The following is a 22978-nucleotide window of genomic DNA, read 5'->3' as shown; positions in this document are numbered from 1 at the left end:
TTTTTTTTCTGCTTGGGAGGAAAGTTAGAACGTGGGAAGTCATGAAAAATAATTATTAAAAGAATGATCATCGGTTGGGAAAGCATGGACCGGCAAACAAGAGATTAAAAAAAAATCTCATTAATGTTACTAACACGTTTGATTATTAGAACTCGGGTCTTGCTTCAGTGATGTACCTAAGCACATGAGATACACCATTCCCCACATGTGATTAAAATTAGGCGTATTGGGTCTAAAAGTATATTGAAATCAGACTTAGTTACTCCATTTATGCTGACTATTAGAGTGGTAGGTTGCCACTTCTGTTTAAAGGTTAATCATTCCACATCCTCTAAAACCAACATGATTAGTTGGATTCTGTTGAAATTTGGTGTGCCACAAAGCAGGGATAATGACCTAAATTTGGGGTATTTGAAGCAGGGGTTGCAGAGATATAAGCCCCAAAACAATAGCCATTTTTCAAAAAGTTTCTAGGTTTTGGGGGTTTTTTGTGTGTAGTGCTAGAGATCAAACTATGGATGTGATATGGGTTCAAATGGTCTCAGTCTGTCAAGTTTTACCCCAGATAGAGCATCACACCCACTAAATCTCTGGGGGACCCAAACTGAGAACAATATTTAAGAAAATATACATTTTTACAGTGTGCATGGCCCACTACAGAAAAATGGCTAGAGGGTTTCCATTACACCTTATATGCTTAAGGCTTAACTTTTGTAAGTGCTCTAAATCTCAAAGGTTGCGCAGAATGCTTTGCAATTTGGTGTGCCTTGCAGGGGCACAGGGCAGTATTAGAGATCCGAATTTGGGGCCATTTGACAGATGGGTTCCTGTGTCACAGGCGCTGCAAACAAGTTTCCTTTCCACAGTTAAACTGAGGTCCTAATGGCAGCATGAATCACAGACCTTGTTGAGTTTCATGGCTGTGAACAACTCACCCTTCAATTAACGTAACTGAGGATACGTTAATCACAAGTCCCTACCTAAAACAAAAGGAGTTTTAGACTGAGTGGCTGGAGGCTGGACAATTTGTGAGTCACTGCGGCAATTTTATTTTGGAGAGAACATAATAAAATTATTGTTGGGGAAAAAATTAGACACATGAATGCCTCCTGAGAATGAGAAGGAGGGACATTATGGGGCTGTGGAGGGCAATAGAGAGTGCGGTTTGGGGTTGCACTGAATTCAGTTTTGCTCCAGGCAGTGCACGGCACCCCACTAAATCCATGTTTTGCACCCTCCAATCTGTGTGAGCAAAAAGAAGAGCTGCATTTTTACCTTTGGAACCTAGCAGGCATCATTTCAGTGCTGAATTAGGGCTTCTGATTTTAGGTTTTAACAGATAAACACCAATAAAAAACCCCGAGAGCAGGGGGGAAAAAAGCAAATTGGGGTTTAGCCAATCAACAATGAAAAACATCAGAAATGGTTATTGAGATTCCGTTGACTTCACTCCATTCCCAGTGCACTTTGTTTATACAGGCGAAGTCCCTGCTTCTTGCCTTGTATCTAATTGCTTATCGACGATGGGGGTGTGATTTCTAAAGGGCATTGTCATGTCGCATATTAACAGGTCCGTGTCGACCCTGCTGATGAGCATGAAAGGTTTCCTAATATGCTTTACCGTGGCGCTGTTTGAAACAGGATTACGGTAAAACTTGCCAGGGACAAACACAGTGAATGCTAACGCAGGGAGTCAATAACAACCAACATTTAAGTCATTTCTTACATATATAATACAAATTAAAATAGATCCTATGTAGATAAGAATTCGGGGAAACACCTAAAAAACAAACAAAATCTTCTCCCAGCAAAGGAAAAGCTCCCCTCTCTGGCAAACCCCTTGATTTTTGGATATTTACATAGGAGTGAAAAATTGCTAAAAATACCCTGAAAATTAATAACCCCTAAAACCCCAGTTAGCAAGGCACTGGAGTCTTATACCAAAGGGTATTGTCGGTAGCGAGCTGGGATATGAGAGCAGTCTAAGCATTTATTATCGGCATGTGGGCGGAGGAATCACTCAGTGGTTTGAGCATTGGCCTGCTAAACCCAGGGTTGTGAGTTCAATTCTTGAGGGGGCCACGTAGGGATCTGAAGCAAAAAATCTGTCTGGGGACTGGCCCTGCTTAGAGCAGGGGGTTGGACTAGATACCTCCTGAGGTCCCTTCCAACCCTGAGATTCTATGATTCCATGTGCTCCACGTAGAGCAAGTGTGGTCAGTGCCATGCATCGCTCTACTGACTTGCACAGGCGGTAGTTTGCTCTGCTTGGTAGAGGTGTGTTTGTGAGATGTGTGGATTACTTTGCAGTGTGTGACAGAGCTGAGAGTGTGATAAGAGGCGATTTATGTTTTGCACCCGCGTGTGTGTGTTTGGAAAGGGAAGAGATGCCTGGGTACCTTCAGGATGCTGTATGTATCACTGCTATTGGGTACTGTGTAGGTTGTGTCAGTAACAGGGCATAAAGCTTTTATTATAAGGGATTCTGTCAGCAGTGAGGTGGAATGAGAGATGATCTTAATGCTTTAATGATAGTTAATTGAAAGAGTAGGCTGTGATGATATCTTGTGAGTAAGTGTAAGGGAGTAAAAGGCTCTGAAGTTGTTCTTAAATTATATGCATGTGGTATTCTTTTGGGGGAGTTGGCTACGTGTGTGGGTGTATGCCAGGCTCTGGTACCTCCAGAATCTCAGTGACAAGGGTCAGCATGAGCATGTACATATCGAGGAATTGCTTAAATAGGGTAGAGGGAAGGTGGACTGGAAACCATTTTTTTTCCTTTTTGTCCTTTAATGGTGTTAGATGGGATTCTGTGGGTGAGAGTGAACGGGTTGTAAAAGGAAGTCAAGAGCTTGTACGTGAGTCAACATTGTAACACTGTTGCAAAAAAAGTGAACATCATTCTGAGATGTATTAGCTGGAGCATTGTAAGCAAGACACGAGAAGTAATTCCTCTGATCTACTCCACACTGATTAGGCCTCAACTGGAGTATTGTGTCCAGTTCTGGGCCCCACATTTCAGGAAAGATGTGGGCAAGAGAGTCCAGAGAAGAGCAACAAAAATGATTAAAGGTCTAGAAAACACGACCTATGAGGAAAAATTGAAAAAATTGGGTTTGTTTAGCCTGGAAAAGAGAAGACTGAATGGGGACATGATAACAGTTTTCAAGTGCATAAAAGGTTGTTGCAAGGAGGAGGAAGAAGAATTGTTCTTCTTAACCTCTGAGGATAGGACAAGAAGCAATGGGCTTAAATTGCAGCAAGGGAGGTTTAGGTTGGTCATTAGGAAAAACTTCCTGTCAGGGTGGATAAGCACTGAAATAAATTGCCTAAGGAAGTTGTGGAACCTCCATCATTGGAGATTTTTAAGAGTAGGTTAGACAAACACCTATTAGGAATGGTCTCGATAATACTTAGTCCTGCCATGAGTACAGTGGACTGGACTAGATGATCTCTCAAGGTCCCTTCCAGTCATATAATTTCAACGACTATGGGTTGGCAGCATAAAGATATGTATGTTAACAAGGTGTTTCGGAACATTGCTGAAAGAGGGTAGAGTTAAGGTTAAATGGGCAACCTTAACTCTGCATTTCCTGATTTTCAAAATTTTGCATTTTGTTCAACTCAGCATTCTGCAAAGGAATGCCATAATGCCAAGCAACCTTAACTCTGCATTAATGTAGTGTTGTTGGTTTTTTAAAAACCTTGAAATACAAAGAGTAAATTCAGTCAAGTTAGGCAGTTAAACTAGTTAGGTCAATTGCTTTCCCTGGCTTCATAAATACTATAAAGAAATAAATAGCCAGCTCTTATATAGCACTTTCATCAGTAGATTTCAGAGTGCTTTACAAGGAACATAGCATTTTACAGATGAGGAAGCTGAGGCACAGAGAGGTGAAGTGACTTGCCCAAGGTCACCCAGGAAACCAGTGGCAGAGCTGGCAACAGAATCCAGGTCTCCCGAGAGTTCCAGTCCAGTGCTCTATGGAAACACTGCCTCTTCTCTACAAGCACACTGTGGTTGTGTTTGGGTTGCTAACAGAGTTGGTGGAAAAAAGGGGAAAGGAATCCTGAAAATGCTGATTATTTTTCCATTTTGTCATTAGAATTTTGAAATTCATTCAGCCAGCTTCAATTTGTAATACTGAAGAATAAAGTTTGAAAAACAAAAAGCCTTTCAAAAACTGTCTTTGTCCATATGTTTTAACTCAGACTGAATACAAAATGTTACTCAAACAGATGGTAGGATATTTTAAAATTAAAAATTTAAGTTTTCTGTGAGCACATGCAGGCTTTGTGTAACACTCTCAGCTAAGCGGGAGCCAGAAATAATACTGGTTGACTTCCACAACACATGAAAACCAAGCAACAGATCAAATTTTACCATGAGAGTTCACTTCAGTAGAAGCTCTGGATTTTCTGAAGTTCAGGCCACTTAATTTCAGCCACCTAAACATGGAAGAGTTTGGTGACCAAATTGGAAATAACTGATCTATATTTTTCTGAGACCACATTACTGGTTATGTGTTTCATAATGGAATCTCACACAGACAGTGAAATGAACTCCACAGATAAGGTGTGCAATCCTTTATTGCATCAAGCAATTTGCTATTGGACGGAATATTTTGTTTATGGGTAATTAGGAATACACAGCCTAAATGATCATGTCAAAGACACTGATCAAGACGTGCCTCCATTCCTGCTGGAGCTGTTTGTTTAAATGTTCTCAGCTGGCTGAGAAAGAAATCACGTTCACACAAAGAAAGCAGAGGCAGTGAAGCAGACAATACCCATGAAAAAAAGGCCTATGAAGTGCTACATAAGAGATGTGATGGGTCAGTTTATAGTGTTACTATTTTGTCATGACCACATTACACAGAGCCACAAGTACGCTCTGCTAGTCTCTCCAAGACAAGTGGCAATACACTTTTTATAGCATCCCACGCCATGTATTCAGTCTATGCCATACATATCCAATTACATAATTTGTTAATAGACTTCCTCTGTTCTGGTTTAGTCTCACTTGGTCCCCCCCTCAGCCCTCCATTTAAAAAGAGGGAGAATCTAGTATTATGGCTAACTGGAGGTCAAGAGATCCAGGTCATAATCCCCAGATTTCTTGTGTGATCTTAACGAAAATTATTTTCTAACCTCTCTAAGCTACCATTTCCCCATCTGTAAAATGGGGTAATAAGAGTTAGTGACCTGTCAAGGTTGTTGTGAGGCTTAATTAATGTTTGCAAAGCACACTGAGGCCTGGTCTACGGTACAAAGTTAGTTGCAATGTTATTGTAGCCGTGTTGATCCCAGGATATTAGGGTGGGGGAGGCAATATCTTTTATGCTGGACCAATCATAGCTATTATCTCATGCACTTTGTCTCGCTACAAAATTAGGTCATTTAACTACATTGCTCTAGTCTGAGAAAAAGTTCATGCTCTGTGCAATGTAGTTAAGCCAACCTAAGCCGATCCCATTAGGTCAACAAGCTGGCTACCACCTCCAGATGGAAGAGCCCCTTCCATCGCTGTAGTGTCTACACTTGTAGTGTCTACAGCTTGGCACTGCAGCTGTGCTGCTGTAGCATTTCCAGTGTAGACATACTCCTCTGAGATCATCCCCCAATGGAAAGCACAATGTATTTATTTAGACTCATCAAAATGCTCTGAAACATTAAGTGCAAACTTTTTGGTCAGCCCCTCAATATCTCTAACAGGCCTACCTGAGTGCCTAATCCAAGAACACCCAAAAATCTTGGAGAAGTTTGTCCACTTTGCATTTAAGCCATTTCCAGTTTTGATGCAAAACCCATAAATCTGCCTAGATTAGCCTGAACTAGGACGCAGTACGATTAACTCAAAATCACACAGCTTTCACATGGTTTCAAGTTCATGCACAGACGCAGTCGATCTGATAGCTTTCACGACCACTTCTGTGACATAAACAAGACAAAGACAAACAGGGATATAAGCTGCACTGGGTACACAGACATTCCAATAGAGATGCACAAGAGAGACCAAGTTAACAGGACTTGGATTAGTCTGCTGGGGCAAAAGTTATAGCTCTTGCAGGAGAGGTTTGACAAGCTAGTCCCGGGGAGCAGCCTATGGTGTTTACGCGAGATACTGAGCCCTCGTCCAGACTAACCCGCGGCATCGGCGGGTTAAAATCGATTGCTCGGGGATCGATATATCGCGTCTAGTCTGGACGCGGGGTATCGATCCCCGAGCGCGCTTACATCGATTCCGGAACTCCATCAATCCGAACGGAGTTCCGGAATCGACGCGGAGAGCCGCGGACATCGATGCCGCGCCGTCCAGACTGGTGAGTACCTCGATTTTAGAAATTCGACTTCAGCTACGTTATTCCCGTAGCTGAAGTTGCGTATCTAAAATCGATTTTAATTCCTAGTCTGGACATGGCCTGAGAGAGGAACAATCAGAGATCATTAAAAAGAAAAACAAACGATGATACGTTTTCTGGAAATAGAGCAAGGGGATGCACAACTGTGTTTTCTATAAATTACCAACTGCTGCTAAGAGTGGATATTTTATAAATAGATGTAGAGGTGCGAATGTGCAGCTGGGTGGCTCTCAGAGCACAACATTTTGTGGTTCTTTATGGATAACACAGAGCAGTACAGGATATCACAGAGGGTCCATACTCAATCACACAGAGGGAGCAGCACTATCTGCAATATGAGGAAATTGCTGGGACAGCATATTGATTAGTAAAGATGAGAACAGTGAATTTTGGTGACGAGAGTAAAGGGTTAAATAGAAGGTAATTCTTCTTCTTATTATTATTGTTATTATATGTATTGTGGTATCACCCAGAGACCCTTATCAGAGCCCGGGAGTCTCATTGTGCTAGGTATATACAAACCATCTGTCATAGTTCTATGGCCCCCAGCACTGCAGTGTCGGAGTGTTTTCAAATATTAAACGTATTTATCTTCAGACTAAGGCCATGTCTATACGTACAGCGCTGCAGGTGAAGACGCTCTATAAAGACATCGGGTGAAGACGCTCTGTGCTGACGGGAGAGCTCTCTCCCGTCGGCATAAAAAACCACCTCTGTGAGCGGCAGAAGCTATGCCGAGCTTCTCCCGCCAACACAGCGCTGTGCACACGAACGCTTATGATGATGTAATTTATTATGCTCAGGGAGGCGGAATATTCATACTCCTGAGCGACCTAAGTTTTGCCAATAGGCTGTAATGTAGACATAGCCTAAGTGACTTGCCCAGGGTCACACGGGTTATCTATCTGTGGCAGAGCAGGGAATCTGGATCTCCCACGGTCTATTTGGCACCCTAACCAGCGGATCAGCCTTCCTCTCTACAAACACCTAATGAAAACATACCCTCCCCTTTCTCCACAGTGTCCTAATCAACACAATAAACATTGTCAGAGGGAGGAGGGGGATTTAAACCTAAAGAGGGTTTGGAAAAGTTTATCATCACTTATTACAGGGATGAGTGCATAGCTCAAGGAACAGTTTTTCAAGGTGAATAAGCAAATTTATTGTTATGCGAACTAAGCCTGGGCTGGGTCAAGAGAGCAAGCAGGAATTTTAAAAGAAAAGGATAGAACTGTTTTATGGATGAGTATAGACAAAATGGATCAGAGTAAGTGGTGCCAATAGTGGCAAGGGGATGCTAAAAAAGACAACACTATTTTGGCTGAGGATCCAAGCACAGCTTGGGTGGAAGTTAAAGACAATAATGGCTGTTTTATGGTCATATAGGAGGTTTCTCCTCCTCCTTCCCCGCACCAGCAGCTCAGAAAAGCAGGTGCAAGAAACACTTTCACAGATTAAAGAGAGGCCTATAAGGAGGCATGAACATTGGCTATGGGGGATTTTATCACTCAGTGGATTTGAACATAATTTCAGAATTAATGCATGAGTGTTCTTGTGCTGTTTATACAAATGGGGAAGACAAGGAGACAGAATGGGCTGAGGCCATTCTTGGCTTATGATAGTGCTGAGAAAAATCAAATACATATAAGATGGGGCGTGTCAAGCAACTGTGAGCCACATTAAACACATTGTTTTTCTTTAATAATCAGTACCACTGCTTGGAAAAGGTTCACTGGCCTGAAAGCATTTACCCTGGTCCCCCCCGGCCTGCTTATGAAATTATAAAATCACACCATTCTGATTACTATCTTGCTTTCATCCCCACTCCTACTTCAGTCTTGAGCTAATTTTAAGTAGGCAATTTCTCACGAACTACTTGCATAAAAGCTGAATGCCTTTCCCAGCTGAAAGCTGAGGTTTCAAGTGCGGTTAATAAAATAGTCTAGTCAGTTTCGGTTTTGCCTCTAGTCAATTGCTAGACAACCTTACTTTCAGGTTCTCCTGACCTAGCAAATTGCTGCAGGGGCAAGCAAATAAAGTTTCCTTTATAATGAAAAGAAATGTCATGGAAATATTTGGATCTAGTCTTTGTAATTTTTTAAACTAAAGTCTAAATGAGGGTCCTTTTAAAGTTAAGGATAAAGCTGAAGTATTCCACATGAAAAGCGGAATACAAAGGATGAGTTGCAAAGGAAAGTCTCTAAAGCAAACAGAGTGCAAGGCTTTCAGGCAGTGGAACAGAGCAGGTGGAAAGATGGAAGGAGGAGATCACTGCAGAATCCATGGACAGTGGGGCTTAAACTTAAATGGGCAGCTATGCTGGGCCAGAAATTTCTAGAGGAAACCACTGAACTGCCGAAATATTTGCATGGGTCAAAGGCTTGGGCAGTGCCAGAACTACGCACATTCGCTTCTTGCCTGGCCTGTCCATCTCTAACGGACACCGGCTAATAGGGGGAAGACATTGACCGAAGCTGCTAATAAGCTTTCTAAGACTGTAACTAAATTCACATGGGGGGAACGGGGGAAGAGGGGAAATGGAGGACATTTAACCTGTTCAGGAATTTCATGTGGATTGCTTATTAAAAAGCAAAGTAACTAAGATCCTAATCCTGCATTGTGCCCTCAATGCCCATTGACTACAGTATCTGAGAGGATCAAGCACTACTATATAAAGATGGTGCAGGAGGAGCACCATGTTTAAAAATCTCTTGAATACAGGGGGGAGGTAAATTATTGGAGAAAATAAGAATCTACAAATGTCCACTAAATGTTAGGGGGTTCACATGGGAACGTAAATTGATTTAGTCCCTCTTACCACATCAACTAGGATTAATGGTCAAGGTCTCTGAAGACTAAGCAGCAGGTGTCATGCTCCCACTGACTTTCAATGATATCTTCAAGGATCCCTTCCAAAGCTGAGCGCTTTCATCCCAAAATGAGGCACCTCACTCCATATTCAGACACTTGAATAAGTAAGTGGCCTGATTCTTGGAACCTGAGAGCCAAATCCAAACAGCAACCCTTCCTTTTAGGGTTTTTAATAATATAAAGCTTCTAATATTTCTGTTCAAAGCACTGTCTGGTCTTGTTTCAAGTTCCAGAAAGACTCTCAGTACTACAGATACGATGTTAAACTGTCTCATATCACAGACAACACTAGGAGTAACGTAATAAGCCACAGCACTAAAGTTGTAACGAACTGCCCGCGCTACTGGTTGGTCTCAAGATTGCCCACCTGTATGTCATATGGCCTATACAGCTAACAACCGGTAAGAATTCTGCTGAAGTTCAAGCAGTAAGATTCTTGTGCTTTTAGACCAGGAAGATCTAGGTTTTATCCCCATTATTTCCAAAAGAGAAAGCTGTCAAGCATGGTGACACCCATGATGTCAAATCTACGGTCAACTATGTTACAATCCTGTGTGTGTGTGTGTGTGTGTGTGTGTGTGTACACAGACACATGCGCGCACACACACATAGGATTATTATCTATAGCTCCTTTGATTTCAGGAGCTTAAACCATTCTACAAATCTTGTGTACAGGGATTTTTCAGAAATTATATTCACAACCACAGTGCACGTGTATATCTCTATATAGGGATATGCACCCTTGCAGATGCAATGTAGACTATTACAACTACAGCAGTACATCTAGATAACACACACACATTATCACACTATCACGGGAGTCACACCAGCCTCTATTCAGCACGAAGCGGCTGAACCTTGTACAAACCCTACACTGCAAGTTAACTCACACTGCCCGGTTCCTGTTTTACCAACTCACTGCATCTGCTTTTTAAAAAAACAAACAAACAGGATGATGTGTTCACTGTTCAGGCAATCAGATTCTCATTCTGGCTACACATTCCCAGCCTTCTAAGTCTGAATGGAAATTGGCAGGTTCCTTATGCGGTGGGACAGAGTCCACCACAGACTGTTTCATAATGACTGCACTTTGGGATAGGGCTAACGGGGAGAGAGGAGAGTATATGGGAGATAAGGCAGGAAAACTGGAATATTGCAAAGACTCAGAATTATTTTCCATTCAAAATAAAGGGCCAGAGCAATGAAGCTCCATTCATTTACATCAGCTGAGGAGCTGGCCCAAGTTTCTTAGGGGCACTTTATGCTAAGATTTTCATCTGATCCACAGGTTCATCCCACAGGAGTGCGCACTTCATACACAATTCAGGCAGCCTGGATACAATTCGTCTCCAGCACCTTCCTGTAGCCCCACATCTGAACTACTCACAAGCACCATGCAATTCAAACAGAGGGTCAACTTGTAAACTTCCAGTCTGCTCGCAAGCAGTTTATAACCTTAAACTTCTCTTCTCAGGTTTCTGTAATGACCTGAGATGGGCTAACTATACACAAATCAACCTAACAGCACATGCATCTTCTCAGCACTGTAGTTTCCCCTTCCGAGTTGGTGGTGGTGCTCGGTTTGAAAAATGCAGAAATTTCCCCATTTGTAGCCAATCTTTCAACCTGAGAGTATAAAAACTACAAAGAAGCCAGTTATTTCTAACCCATTTGCTGAGCAACTCGGCAGTATCAGAGGGGGAGTTTACAAATAGTCTTAAACAGTTCAGAAAAAAAGAAAGCCCTAATGTGCATTAAATGAAACTGCAACCAGCCTCATCAGAAGCAAAGATAGAGAGCAAGATTACCCGAGGCAAAGAATGAACTGCCTCTCCATTGCTTTAAAGCCAAGCATGTCGCAAACTGTATTTTATAATCCCATCACCGTACAGTGATCACTACAGTTTTGAAACTAGCAATAGGACAGTCATATTTCATACATATTTGACTGGTTTTCTCGGCTGCTGTTCCTGGAATCAGCTTCCCAGGCTGAGCACTTACCTTTCTTTTAATATTCCAGTGACCAACAAGAGGTATCGCGTCTGGCCTTTCTCTTCATAAGCCTCAATTGGTTAAAAGAACCACTCCGCGAGTTCACCACTCATTCACGAGTTTTAAAAGCAAGAACTTTCCCACACAGCTCCCTTTGAACATCTGCAGCCCACACATGCTTGCATTTAACAGACAGGGTTGCTGATTTTTTTTTTTTTCCCTTTTCCTCCCACAGACACAGAACTTTCCCCAACAGCAAAGGAATGAAGGAACAGCAACTAACCAGAATTCTGGAGGACTGTTTGTCTCAATTAACAATCAGCTTGGAAAAATCACTGGGCGTGTAATGACCCAAACAACAGGCAGGGCCTGAAAGGAGGACTCACTCAATCAGCAATTTTCACCAACGCACACACAAGTGTTGTTCCAAACTCTCCTAACCTGCATCTAAGGCAGTGCAGTTCAACTGGGACAGACATACCTGGCTTGCTCTCCTCGCTGTCCGATTTCATGTTGGGAGATTTTTTGGCTGCCCTGCGAATGGCTGGAGATTGCATTCTGTCACTCTCACTCTCCTTCCCCTGACTCCTCCCCGGCAGGGCAGGAAGTGCAGTGTGCTCTACCTGTGCGGCTTGGAATTTGACCCCTTGGCAGGTTGCTGACTGTGCTAGCATGATGTCACTGCCAGGGAGGTGTGGTTTTCCACCCCGGGGAGGTTTCTAGGCAGAGAATGAAGGTGCACAGAACAGAGAGGTCAGAATTCATGGCTTTTAAAAGCTCTTTGGGCACCATCTCTCTCTGCCTTCCCCTAACTCCTGATTTCTGAGCTAATTCTTGTCACCACAACTCACCGGGTCAACTTTTTGCCAAGTCCTGTAGATGACCTTGTCGGTGACACTTTGCAGAAAACAGGAGGGAGAGAATTCAGCACTAGCTGCCTTATATTGGGGCGAAGGATTCTTCCCTTTCCAACTTGTTCTTCAAAGAAAATAAGTCAATATAATCAAAATCTGTCATATACTCTGCAGCTCCTGTGTGATTAATGAACTCTATTAGGTTACTCTTATGAATAACACTGGAGGATCAATAACTTGGCAGGCAGCATAGTCTAGTGGATAGGTCACTAGACTAGGTGACACAAGTTGTATTCCCAGCTCTGCCTCTGACTTGCTGAGAGACATTGGGCAAGTCGTGTCCCCTTTCTGTGCCTCAGTTTCCCCCCCCCCCAGCTTGTCTTGTCTATTGAAACTTTCTGCTGTCTGGGGGTAGAGACTGCACTGATTGGGGTGTTTAGGTATCAAAAGTGTCAAAGTGACTTAGGCTCCCCTAATTCTAGTTTTCAAAAAAGTGACCTAGGCAATTTACCATCAACTTTCAATAAGGATGAGGCACCTGTGTGCCTAAGAACTTGTCTACATAGGGGCGCACAGTAAAAGTAATCCAAATGAACTAAGGGTGTCAATTGAACGTGTCTTAGTTAAACCACATTATATGTGTGTGAACTGAACACTTTTCTTCAGAATTAAAGTTCATGAACTAAGTGAACTAAGTTAAATCAAATTACGGTCACTTTACTTCTGAAGAAGAGTGTCCACAAAGAGGTTTAATGCAATTTTAAAAGTTGATTCAGATTCATTTTCATGAGTGTCCCCATGAAGACAATCCCTTTCCCTACGGCAGTACCAATAGTGAGGAAGGGTAGCGGCAGCAGGCTGCCTATACACTATTCTCCAAGTCCTACCTATACAATAACTGTGTCTATACTAGCCCTTTCTCTACCATATTATTGCCAACAGTGCAGCTACGTTGCTAATAACAATGGTGAGGAAACTGAGGCACAGGGAGGTTAGCTTCAGCCACGTCACCCTGTCTTGTACATGAGACACTGGATGACTCAGGTTCACGAAAATGGACTATCCAGCCTTGTGGGTGACTGGCTTGACTCCAGTTTAGTTTGGTAGTGACTGAAAGCTGTTACCAGCTATTGGCTGTTTGATAGCAGACTTTCACAGACCAGTTTCTAGTGGATAAATATCCACCACACAAACCCATCCCTTCCCACTGGCAACTCTATCCCAGAAAGGAGGTCAAGGACGGAATGGCTCACAGAGCCTGAACTCCCCCTGGAAATGGGGTCTCCAGGACAGGTTTGGCACACTGCCGTAGCTAGGGTGATCAGACAGCAAAACGTGAAAAATCGGGACAGCAGTGAGGGGTAATAGGAGCCTATATAAGAAAAAGACTCAAAAATCAGTACTGTCCCTGTAAAATTGGGACATCTGGTCACCCGAGCTGTAGCTGTGGGGGTGGGGAAGCTTGCCCTGCCACTGATATAGCTCTGTACCTGTTGTGAAGAGCAGGGCCGGCTCCAGGCCCCAGCGCAGCAAGCTGGTGCTTGGGGTGGCCTATCATGGAATGGGGCGGCATGTCTGGGAATTCGGTGGTGGGTCCCCCAGTCCCTCTCAGGGGGAAGGACTGGCCGCCGAATTGCCACCGAAGAATGAAGCAGTGCGGGAGAGCAGCTGCTGAAGCGCCACCGATCGCGGCTTTTTTTTCCCTCCCTCTCTTTGCCACTTGGGGCGGCAAAAAAGCTGACGCTGGCCCTGAAGCGGCATTTGTTTAGGGCAGCTACCCTGTCCCCTTTCACTAGCACTAAATTCATTTGCAATTTTTGTTTGCAGTGGTACATGGCTCTACTCGTGCATTCCACCTCATAGATGGGCTACAGGAGGCAGTCACCAAGCAGGAAGGCAGGAGAAGAGCCAACGGAAAGCGAGAAGACGGCATGGGAGTGAGGGGGAACAAATACCACAGCAATAGAGTAGGAGAGGGAAGTGGAAAGGTGTCTATATAATATAACGGGAGGGTAAAAATACGTTGTAGGCTGAAGAGGCCACATATGAATGGGAAGAGGTCAAAGGGAACAGGCACAAGTTGTTACATTTTCTGCCATGATTTGTTTTTATCATTCAGGATGTTTTACAGCTCCTGCCCTCAAAACCAGGCCCTATTTGTAATTTATCTGCCATGTCGAACAGGTGGAGAAGACAGACATCACTTGGGGTGCACGGATTTAGGTATGTCTCTTTATTGCACCTTGTAATGGTCAAAGTGGAGTAATAATACTGATTGATTGGATGGGTTAGGACCCCGGACGGGCAAACACAGTCCAGCTGCTGAGATGAGGTCATATGACCCTGTTTCACACAGTTGTCCTGCTAGCTACTCAAGGCTGGTCTGTGGATTGGCCAAGTCAAGGTGACCTGACACTTTTTGTGTCTAGCTCACAACATGCAGACTTCTTACAAAATAGCTCATCTGGTTTATTGTACAATCTTCCCCACTCCCACAGGGCCAGCTCTAGGCATAGGCAATGAGAGGCAGCTAACTAGGCTGCACCATCCCAATGGGCACTGGAACACTGCTGAGGTCACTCCCCTCGAGGCAAGCTGAGTCCAGAGTAGAAACGCCACAAGAAGCCAACGTTTCAGCCCCAAGGAGCTTACACAATAGCCTCAGAAACCCAAATAACCACAGTATATTGCCCACTTGCAGCCCTTTCCAGCCACCAAGCTGCCAACGATGGTGAACTAAGCCTCACAGCCTGCATGGTAGTAAGTATATGGGGAAACTGAGGCACAGCAATGTGAATCGACTTGTCCAAAGTCACACAGTGAGCAGCAATGCCAAGAACATAATCCAGATCTCCTGAGTCCCCGTCCCATGTGCCTTAATCACAAGCCATGCGCCCCCATTGCAATGAATGCAACAAGTTAGCATGGAATGAAACCAAGGGTCAAAACCTTTTCTTCTATATCCCCGTCTTCACACAGTCAGGACAGGGGGCATATAACCAGGAGTGGTTATCACTGACGTCTCCCTTCCAAGAGTCTCCTGCAGACGTGTCTCTCTATACCTCAGTCACATCTGCCCCAGAATCTGAGCCGTGCACATCACAAATCTCCTAACTAAACAGTAAGAGCAGTTCCCAAAATCAGGGTCATATTTATCTCATTCCTGCTTCTTCTGCTAGGAGCACTATCTCCGTTTCACTCTCCACCAGCTTCAGGGGCACTGGTCGATAAGATTACGTCATTCAGAGCAGGCATCAGCCTTTCTCCCTGTAACAGCCTATAGCGTATCATCAGCAACAGTCCAACATCCAGCAGGCTAGGTAAAGATCACCTTTGGATGTGTCACCTCACAGTCCTGTCTCCTCTCTGCCCCACAGGACCACTGAAGGCATACATCACACTGCCTTCCTGGAAACTTTTTGCAGTCGGTTGCAAGGCCTCTCTCCCCGGCTGTGAATTTACAATCAGGAGGAGCTCTAGGACACTGGTAGATGCATCCTGCACTGTCCCTTTGAGGGCAGCTGGAGTATTTCCATCGAGCCAGCCAACAGAGCTGGGCCACAGGGTTCAGATTCAGAACCAACAACCTTCAAAGCCCAGAGTCATTTGGATCTGAGAGTTTGGTTCAGAACCCTTCACCAGCCACATGTGCTTTCTGACACGAAACAGGCTGTCTAGCCAGCCCCCACAGACAGGGGATCCATTATGTATGGGGCTTGTCTGCAACTCAAGACTAACATTCCTAAGCCTCCGTGCTGCACGCTGACTTCACACATTTTTGCAGCAGCTGTGCATGTGAGCTCATTTTGCTCTTTGTAAATAAGGCTGTGATCCCATGCGGGGCCACCCGTATTTCCCGGGCTCACCACGGTTATGAACCAGTTACTGACTATAAAGGAAGAGGGGAGAGAGAAAGAGAAAAAAAACAAAAAAACCCTCACTGTCTCCACATTAGGGTTTGAAATCTAGGATGTGGAATTACTGCCTTCCCAGGCGAGGCCCCGCTCTCTTCTTGTTATGACTCGGGTCAGACAATGACCCGTCGCCCTGACCTGACGCTGACATGAAAGAAGGCAACAGAGGTGATTGGCGACAGCTAGGGGAGAAGGTCAATTGGCAGTTTCCATTTGAAACATCCTCTTTCCCAGGGGCTGAGAAAGAATTTGGTCATTTTAATCTGCTCTAGATTGGAGAGATGGATTTTCTAAAATAGGGAGAGAAATAAAATTTGAAGGGTTTGTTTTCTCCTCTTTTAAATTATTGCTACTTTAGAGGCGTCCAAAAGGTTGTCTTGATCATATTCTGTTATGGTTTAATTTTTGTTGGTTTACTGTTTTTAATCATCCATCTATGGTATTACCATTGCCTCCCTCACCATAGTTTCTGAACATCTTGTGATCTGTAATGTATTTATCCTCACCCCACCCATATGAGCAGGGCAAGTCTATTATACCCAATGTACAGATGGGGAACTGAGGCACTCAGAGGCTAATGGACCTGCCCAGCATGGCACAGGAAGCCTATTGCAGAGCAGAGATTGCACACATTGTTCTTTTATTCAGAGATGAGTGAATTCCCAGCCATGGGACTACAAGACAGTAAGGGCTTGATCCTGAGAGGTGCTGGACAGCTGCTACTCTAATGGGAGGTCATGGTCACTCAGAAGAACTGCGTGGAGGATGAAAGTTCTGTTTCGTGAAGGATTTTGAGATTTCAAAATCTGGCTTTATTCTGAATGGGATGGAAAATTTCGAAATTCTCCATGAAGGAAAGTTCAGAATTGTTTGTGTATTTGGGGTCAACTGAATGTTACCTTTTGAGAAAACCTAAACGTTTCATTTCAATTTTGACTTTAAAAAAAATTATTGTATTACAGTAGCAGATACAATACAGAACAAATAAAACATTTTAAATGAAAAGTCATTTCAAAATGCATACGGAACAAAATGTTTCTGTTTAACATCTAAATGTCCACCATGTCAGAATCCAGGCTGGCGGTGCCAAGCCAAACACCACTCACCAGCCAAGACAGCACAAGAAAGGCAGATGGTCAGAGCTGGCTCTTATTAAAATGAGAAAACAAAAACAAAACCCACTTCCAAAGAGTTTTATGAGGAAACAGAGCAACGTTGTTCAAAATTCTACAGTATTTTTCCCGGTTCGTCTTTAATCCCCGAAGTTGCAGGAGAGCAGCTGTGATGCTGGCAAAGAACATCACATTGTAGGAAAACACTGCACATACACAGACGCTCCTGTTACTATTACAACAAAGGGTCAAGGCAGGTTTGATCCACCCCGAGGCGCTCCCAGCGCAAGCCATCCACTGCAATTCACAAGATCATTGAGGGTCCCGTCCTGTGAGCTGTGGATAGCCCCTAATTGCCCATTGGCTTCAGTGAGCATTGAGGGCACTCCAGACTAGCAGGATCATACACATAAGGCAGGGTGATGAGTACCAGCACTGGCTGGAGAAACTTCGATGGAACCATATTCTGTCAGAATGTGCTGTTCTGGTGATATCAAAATACGTTGCGAAATCAGGCCAATTTCACCGGAATTCCCTTTTTGGGGAAAAAAAGGGCCGGGAGCGTGCTGACATCACTTGCGTTGCTGATGCCAAATGAGTCGAAGCTCCCCCAGCAAAGGACTGCTAGTATCCGGCCTTAACCCTTTCAGGTGTTCCGTGGCAAAAGGCAGCGTGTTTTCCACAGCTGAGTTTCCCTCCCCTCCACTTTCTGGTTGCCTTAATAGTGACATTGCAGCAGGTACCCCATCTGGCCACATTCGGCACACACAATGATCACACCCCTCGGGCAGCAAACCTTTTCCTCTGCCTCTCTCCTTCCTCTCCTCCAGTCAGACCCAGTCACTGCTGAAGCTCTGCGTCCATCTTCTCTTCTCTCCTACTAGGCCTCTCCCAGCCTCACCCCCCAATCTCAGATTCTCTCCACTCTTGCTTTCCTTCTCTCCTCTTCCCCTCCTGCCCTGCTATCCCATACCTCACTTTCCCCTTCTCTCCGTATCCATTGGAACAGAAGAATCAGTGTTTCATCCTCCCTCAAATCCTGTTCATCCTTCACCAGTTATTCTTTCCTAATGTTTCTAGCCCCTTCTGTTTGATGCTCCCTCTGCTTACTCCTGCTGATGCTTCATTTCCGCCGTCTTCCCACTCATTTCATGCTGATTCTTTCCCTCCGTTACCCTCCTCTCATTCTCTATTGATCCTCCACATCACCCCTTCCCCTCAGTCCCTGATGCTCTTCCATCTCCCCGCCCCTTTCAGTCCCTAATCAAGTTCTACTGTCTCTTCAATCCTTGCTAGTGGCTCTGCCTTTTCCCCTAGTCCCAGTGATATTCCATCTCTTTGCTACCCAGCAGTCCTGGATGCCACTCTGCCTCATCCCCTCCATCCCAAAAGAAAAGGCCTGTTCTCTCCCCCCTGGATTCACTGGCTGGCCAACGGTTTGGACAGCACTTGCCTCAGATTTCTACAGGACAGTTGCTAGTGTATGTCGGAAAAGTTAATGCTTTGAAACAGAAAGGAAAAGTAGAAACAAGCACAGAGACTGCAGACCTGCCACATAGTTCTACAGCCTCCAAATCTCTCTGTAAATGGAGCTAGTACAGCCATTAGTCAGGTATTTGAACTACCCCAGCTGCCCTCTGAAAACAGCAGGATGCAGTTTCTGATCTCCTATCAGCCAGGTAGGGAGTAATGCTACCTGAACAGAGGAGCTGTACTTCTGAGAAGAATGGTCCCACAATGCATGTGCTGATCAGCTGCTCAGAGTTCTCATCTTTAGCCTTAGGTACCTCACATACCCTCAAGGCAAACCTGCTATTGCTGAAACATCTGCCGGCAGCACGGCTGGCAGGACATTCACTGCATAAATCATCTCGACAAGCCGGTAATACCACTGAGCAGGTTATGAGCCTGAAAATCTTTGATCCCGGTATATATCCCTCGCCAATGTGTTACCTCCCATCTCCTGTTGTTTGCATAACCCTTCTACTGATGCATTGTGTTCGAAGGCGTCATCTGCAGTTCTTCATGCAGGGTTACCTTGGCTTTCCAACAGCCAAGTGCATCTGCACCGGAGCACCAGCAGCTAAACTCAGATCCCCACCTCCACACAGCAGTTAACCCAGTCCAGACTAAACAGGGAGTGCTGAAGTCCACAGAACCCCACACCAACAGGACAGCTCAGTTACACTGATAACGCCACTCACGTCTATGGATTTGCACCACCATAACGGAGATCAGAATCTGGTCCATGGTGCTGGTGAGCCACACAGGATTTGTCTTGACTTTAAGACAGTGGTGGAAGAAAACACCCCAAAACCTTATGGGATCAGATCCAGCAAAAGAGGACAAGCCATTTCAGAGCTAATGCATGCCATTCGCCAGTGTTTTCTGTAAGAGGTAGTGGTGCTTAGTTCCCTATAACAGGGTTCTGACATGTTGCCTGCTGAAATCTGTTCAGAACATCATAATAAAACACATATATTCATATACATAAATTATTTTGCATAGAGACCGAACCACTTTTTTCTATGCAAAAGAATAAATGGACACAAATCAGACATCAAGAATTATAACATTCAAAAACCAGTCAAAGAACACTTCAACCTCCCTGGACACTCAACAACAGACTTCAAAGTGGCAATTCTTCAACAAAAAAACTTCAAAAACAGACTCCAATGAGAAACTACAGAACTGGAATTAATTTGCAAATTGGACACCAACAAATTAGGCCTGAATAAAGACTGGGAGTGGATGGGTCACTACAAGAACTAAAAACTAAATTTCCCCATGCTAATTTTCCCCCTACTGTTACTCACAACTTCTTGTCAACTGTTTGAAATGGGCCATCCTGATTACCATTACAAAAGTGATTTTTCCTCCTGTTGATAACAGCCCCCTTTAATTGAATTATCTCATTAGAATTGTTGAGGAAACTTCCATCTTTTCATGTACTATGTATATATATCTTCCTACTGTATTTTCCACTCCATGCATCTGATGAAGTAGGTCTTAGCCCACGAAAGCTAATGCTCAAATAAATTTGCTAGTCTCTAAGGTGCCACAAGGACTCCTCGTTGTTTTTGCTGATACAGACTGACACGGCTACCGCTCTGAAACCTGGTACAAGGAAACACGATGTTGCCTGTCCACACTGTAAGTCTTTACCATGCACTTGAAACTCCGGTTACTGTTGTCCCAACTGTCCCAGTTGTCCCTGACAGAGGAGGACCAATGTTGTTAACGTCACACTGAGATGTGAATAAATGTGCTGTGCCCTTCTCCCACTACTGCCTGTTGCGTCACAATCAAATCCAAGGGTGGTTCTGCTTCCGCAGCAATACTTGTGCCATTACAATTACATAGCTATGAACCTGCCCAAGAACAGATTCTTTGCAACCTATATCAAAGGTGCTAGGCTCCTCCCAGGGGGGGAAAAAAGGTCACATGGCTAAGACTGGAGGAAGGTCTGGGCTTGTGTGTTTGTGGCACTGACTAATTGTGGGCTTTTGTTAGCTAACTAGCATTAGTCACATCTGCAGAACCAATACCACTAAGCTCTCTTGTACTGTGTCTATCTATATAGATATAGATAGCAGGGGCTGACAAGGTGGTCAGCTTTTTATTTAATGATACCACCTGTACAAATTTGCTTGCCAGTTCCTAACTAGTTAACTGATTAAAAGTCTCAAGGGAAAGTGCATAGGGAGTGGGTATTAGCTAATTAAATTACTATGGATGCAAGAACTTTGCTGGGTTTTTATTTGGGATGCCTGGGTTTCAATTTGTGACTGACCCTGGGGGGCAAAGGAACGGGGACTGGACTGTGTGTCATCTGGATACATTTCCATTCAGAGTCTTTTGGGTCAGGGCCTTCTTTCTGTCTCTTTTAAGGTGAAAAAAATCCTTCATCAGCTGGTTACCAGTGATTCCTGCTAGATAAAGAGATGCAGAAGTTGTCATGCTGACAAGATGATGCTCTTCTGCTTGCTGCTGATCTAACCAGCAGTGCACAAAGATGAACAGAGCCATCTCCTGAGATGCCGTGTGAAGAACAGATGGGTCCTAACAAGCTTCAGGCTTTGAAGGGATTTCACTACAGCTTCTGATTGGATGGTGGGAAAGAGGCCAATGCAGTTTATACTTCATGGTTAAGAAAACCCAACCCAGCCACATGTGATCTTTAAAGGGCCAAATCCTGTGATGTGCTGAGCATCAGCAACCCCCAGCATCTAGCACTAAGTGAGATTGCCTTGAGAACTGGGCAAACAGGTCCAGAGAGCTGAAGGAGCATTCAGATGTCTGGGAAGCCTGAGGGAAGGTCACAGGCAGACGGAGCAGTTGTAAACCAATGTTATGCAGCCCAAATAGCATATGCATGTCCATGAAATTTGTCTTGCAAAGCAGAGCCTCAAATAGCATAAATTCAGGCCCAGCCTTAAAAATTAGGCATTGACTCTGGAAATGAGTCTTGCCCACCAGCTGGTATTATGCCTTGGCAAGTTTTACTTTGACAGGCAGGGTGTAAGAGGTTCAATCATCAGAAGACACGATCCAGATAACGTGATGGGGATGGGTGGTCAGGGAACTGTTACCTGAAGCACGATCAGGGCTTCTGGGGAACAGGATTCAAGGCCAGGTTCGTGGAAAGGTTGCAAGCCTCGGAGTGAACCTGGCCAAGTTTCATGCAAGCCTGGGCTGATTTGTAGCTTGGGGTAAAATGATTTCCACCCAAAACCAGGCAACATTTGGCAGTTGCGGAGAAATTTCACTTTGATATTTTTGGGTTCATTCCAACACGAAGCTCAAAGCTAAAATCAGAGGAGAAAGTGCGAAGGGGAAAGAGGTGAAGCCAGAGGGCCAGAAACTCATCTAGTGGTAGCTCCACTATAGTCAAGAAGAAGAAGAAGGGCCTTGTGGCTGAGACTCAGAAGATCTGGGTTTGATTCCTGGCTCCACCACAAGTTCTCTGTGTGACCTTGGGCCAGTTATTTCACCTCTCTGTGCCTCAGATCCCCCTGTAAAATGGGGGAAACGAATCCTCCCTATCTCCCACCGCTTGTCTAGCTCTCCTCTTCAGACTGTCAGCTCTTGTGTCTCTCATTACATGTGTTTGTACAGCACCCAGCACAATGGTACTGTAATTCCAATAATAAATTAAAACTGTTTACACTAAGGATCTAGCCCAGAACATGCCAGCTCATGTAAAATTCAACCATAACATGGCCCCTACAAAATGGTGGAGCTTCACTCAGCACCAACGGCCGCTATAGAACCAAGACAAGTAATCAAAAGCTCGAGCACTGACTTCCAGTTGAAAAAAGGAGAGAAAATCATCAGTGTCCTGGGAGCTGAGAAGTCTGCTGATGAAATAAATGACCATGAAATTTCAAATTGGATTTATACTTTGCCATTTGCATTCTCCTCACAACTGCCTCCTAAAGGTGCCCTATGGGCAAAGAGGTAGAAGGCTCCTGTGCAGTTATCTATATAACCCTACAGTATCTTCCTTGAGAAGCAGAGCAAATTAACCTGGTCTTAAATTCACCAGGTTTCTTGCACTGTAAACCTAGAATGATGTCTGCTCTCTAAGGGACCAATTATTATTTTTAAAGTCCTTATTTTCTCAATATTCTTCCTCTTCCTTGTCCTGTTCGTTCATTCTAAATAGCTCATTCAGACAAAACAAAACAGAAAAGTAGAGGGGTTTTAAATAAAGTTTTTAATGGGAAAAATAACTTTTTTAAAAAATCTGAACAATATTTTAAAAGAAAAGAGAAAGTGTGTGTGTGTAATACAGACATACTCATCTCTCTCTCCACACACACACACACACACACACACAAAATAAGATTCCAGAAATGTCTCTGTGTGCG

General features: G+C 44.1%; 1 protein-coding gene across 6 annotated transcripts in view; it reads right to left on the bottom strand.

Moving 5' to 3' along the window:
• The window catches only part of KAZN (kazrin, periplakin interacting protein), a 729684-nt gene that overhangs the window by 171707 nt on the left and 534999 nt on the right, over positions 1-22978 (bottom strand). The window contains exon 1 of one of the 6 annotated variants that reach the window (XM_050931546.1): positions 11707-11800. The exons of 4 other annotated variants lie outside the window; for them this stretch is intronic. In XM_050931546.1, the coding sequence (XP_050787503.1) occupies positions 11707-11782 (76 nt within the window). In that variant the 5' untranslated portion in view covers positions 11783-11800. Of the gene's footprint in view, positions 1-11234; positions 11424-11706; positions 11801-22978 lie in introns of those variants that run through there. One more of the 6 variants, XM_050931547.1, reaches the window with a different exon arrangement.

The sequence above is a fragment of the Gopherus flavomarginatus genome, chromosome 21 (assembly GCF_025201925.1).
Source record: "Gopherus flavomarginatus isolate rGopFla2 chromosome 21, rGopFla2.mat.asm, whole genome shotgun sequence".
NCBI classification, from domain to species: Eukaryota; Metazoa; Chordata; order Testudines; family Testudinidae; genus Gopherus; species Gopherus flavomarginatus.
Note: the sequence above shows the minus strand (reverse complement) of the source record. Positions and strands in the feature narration are given on the sequence as shown.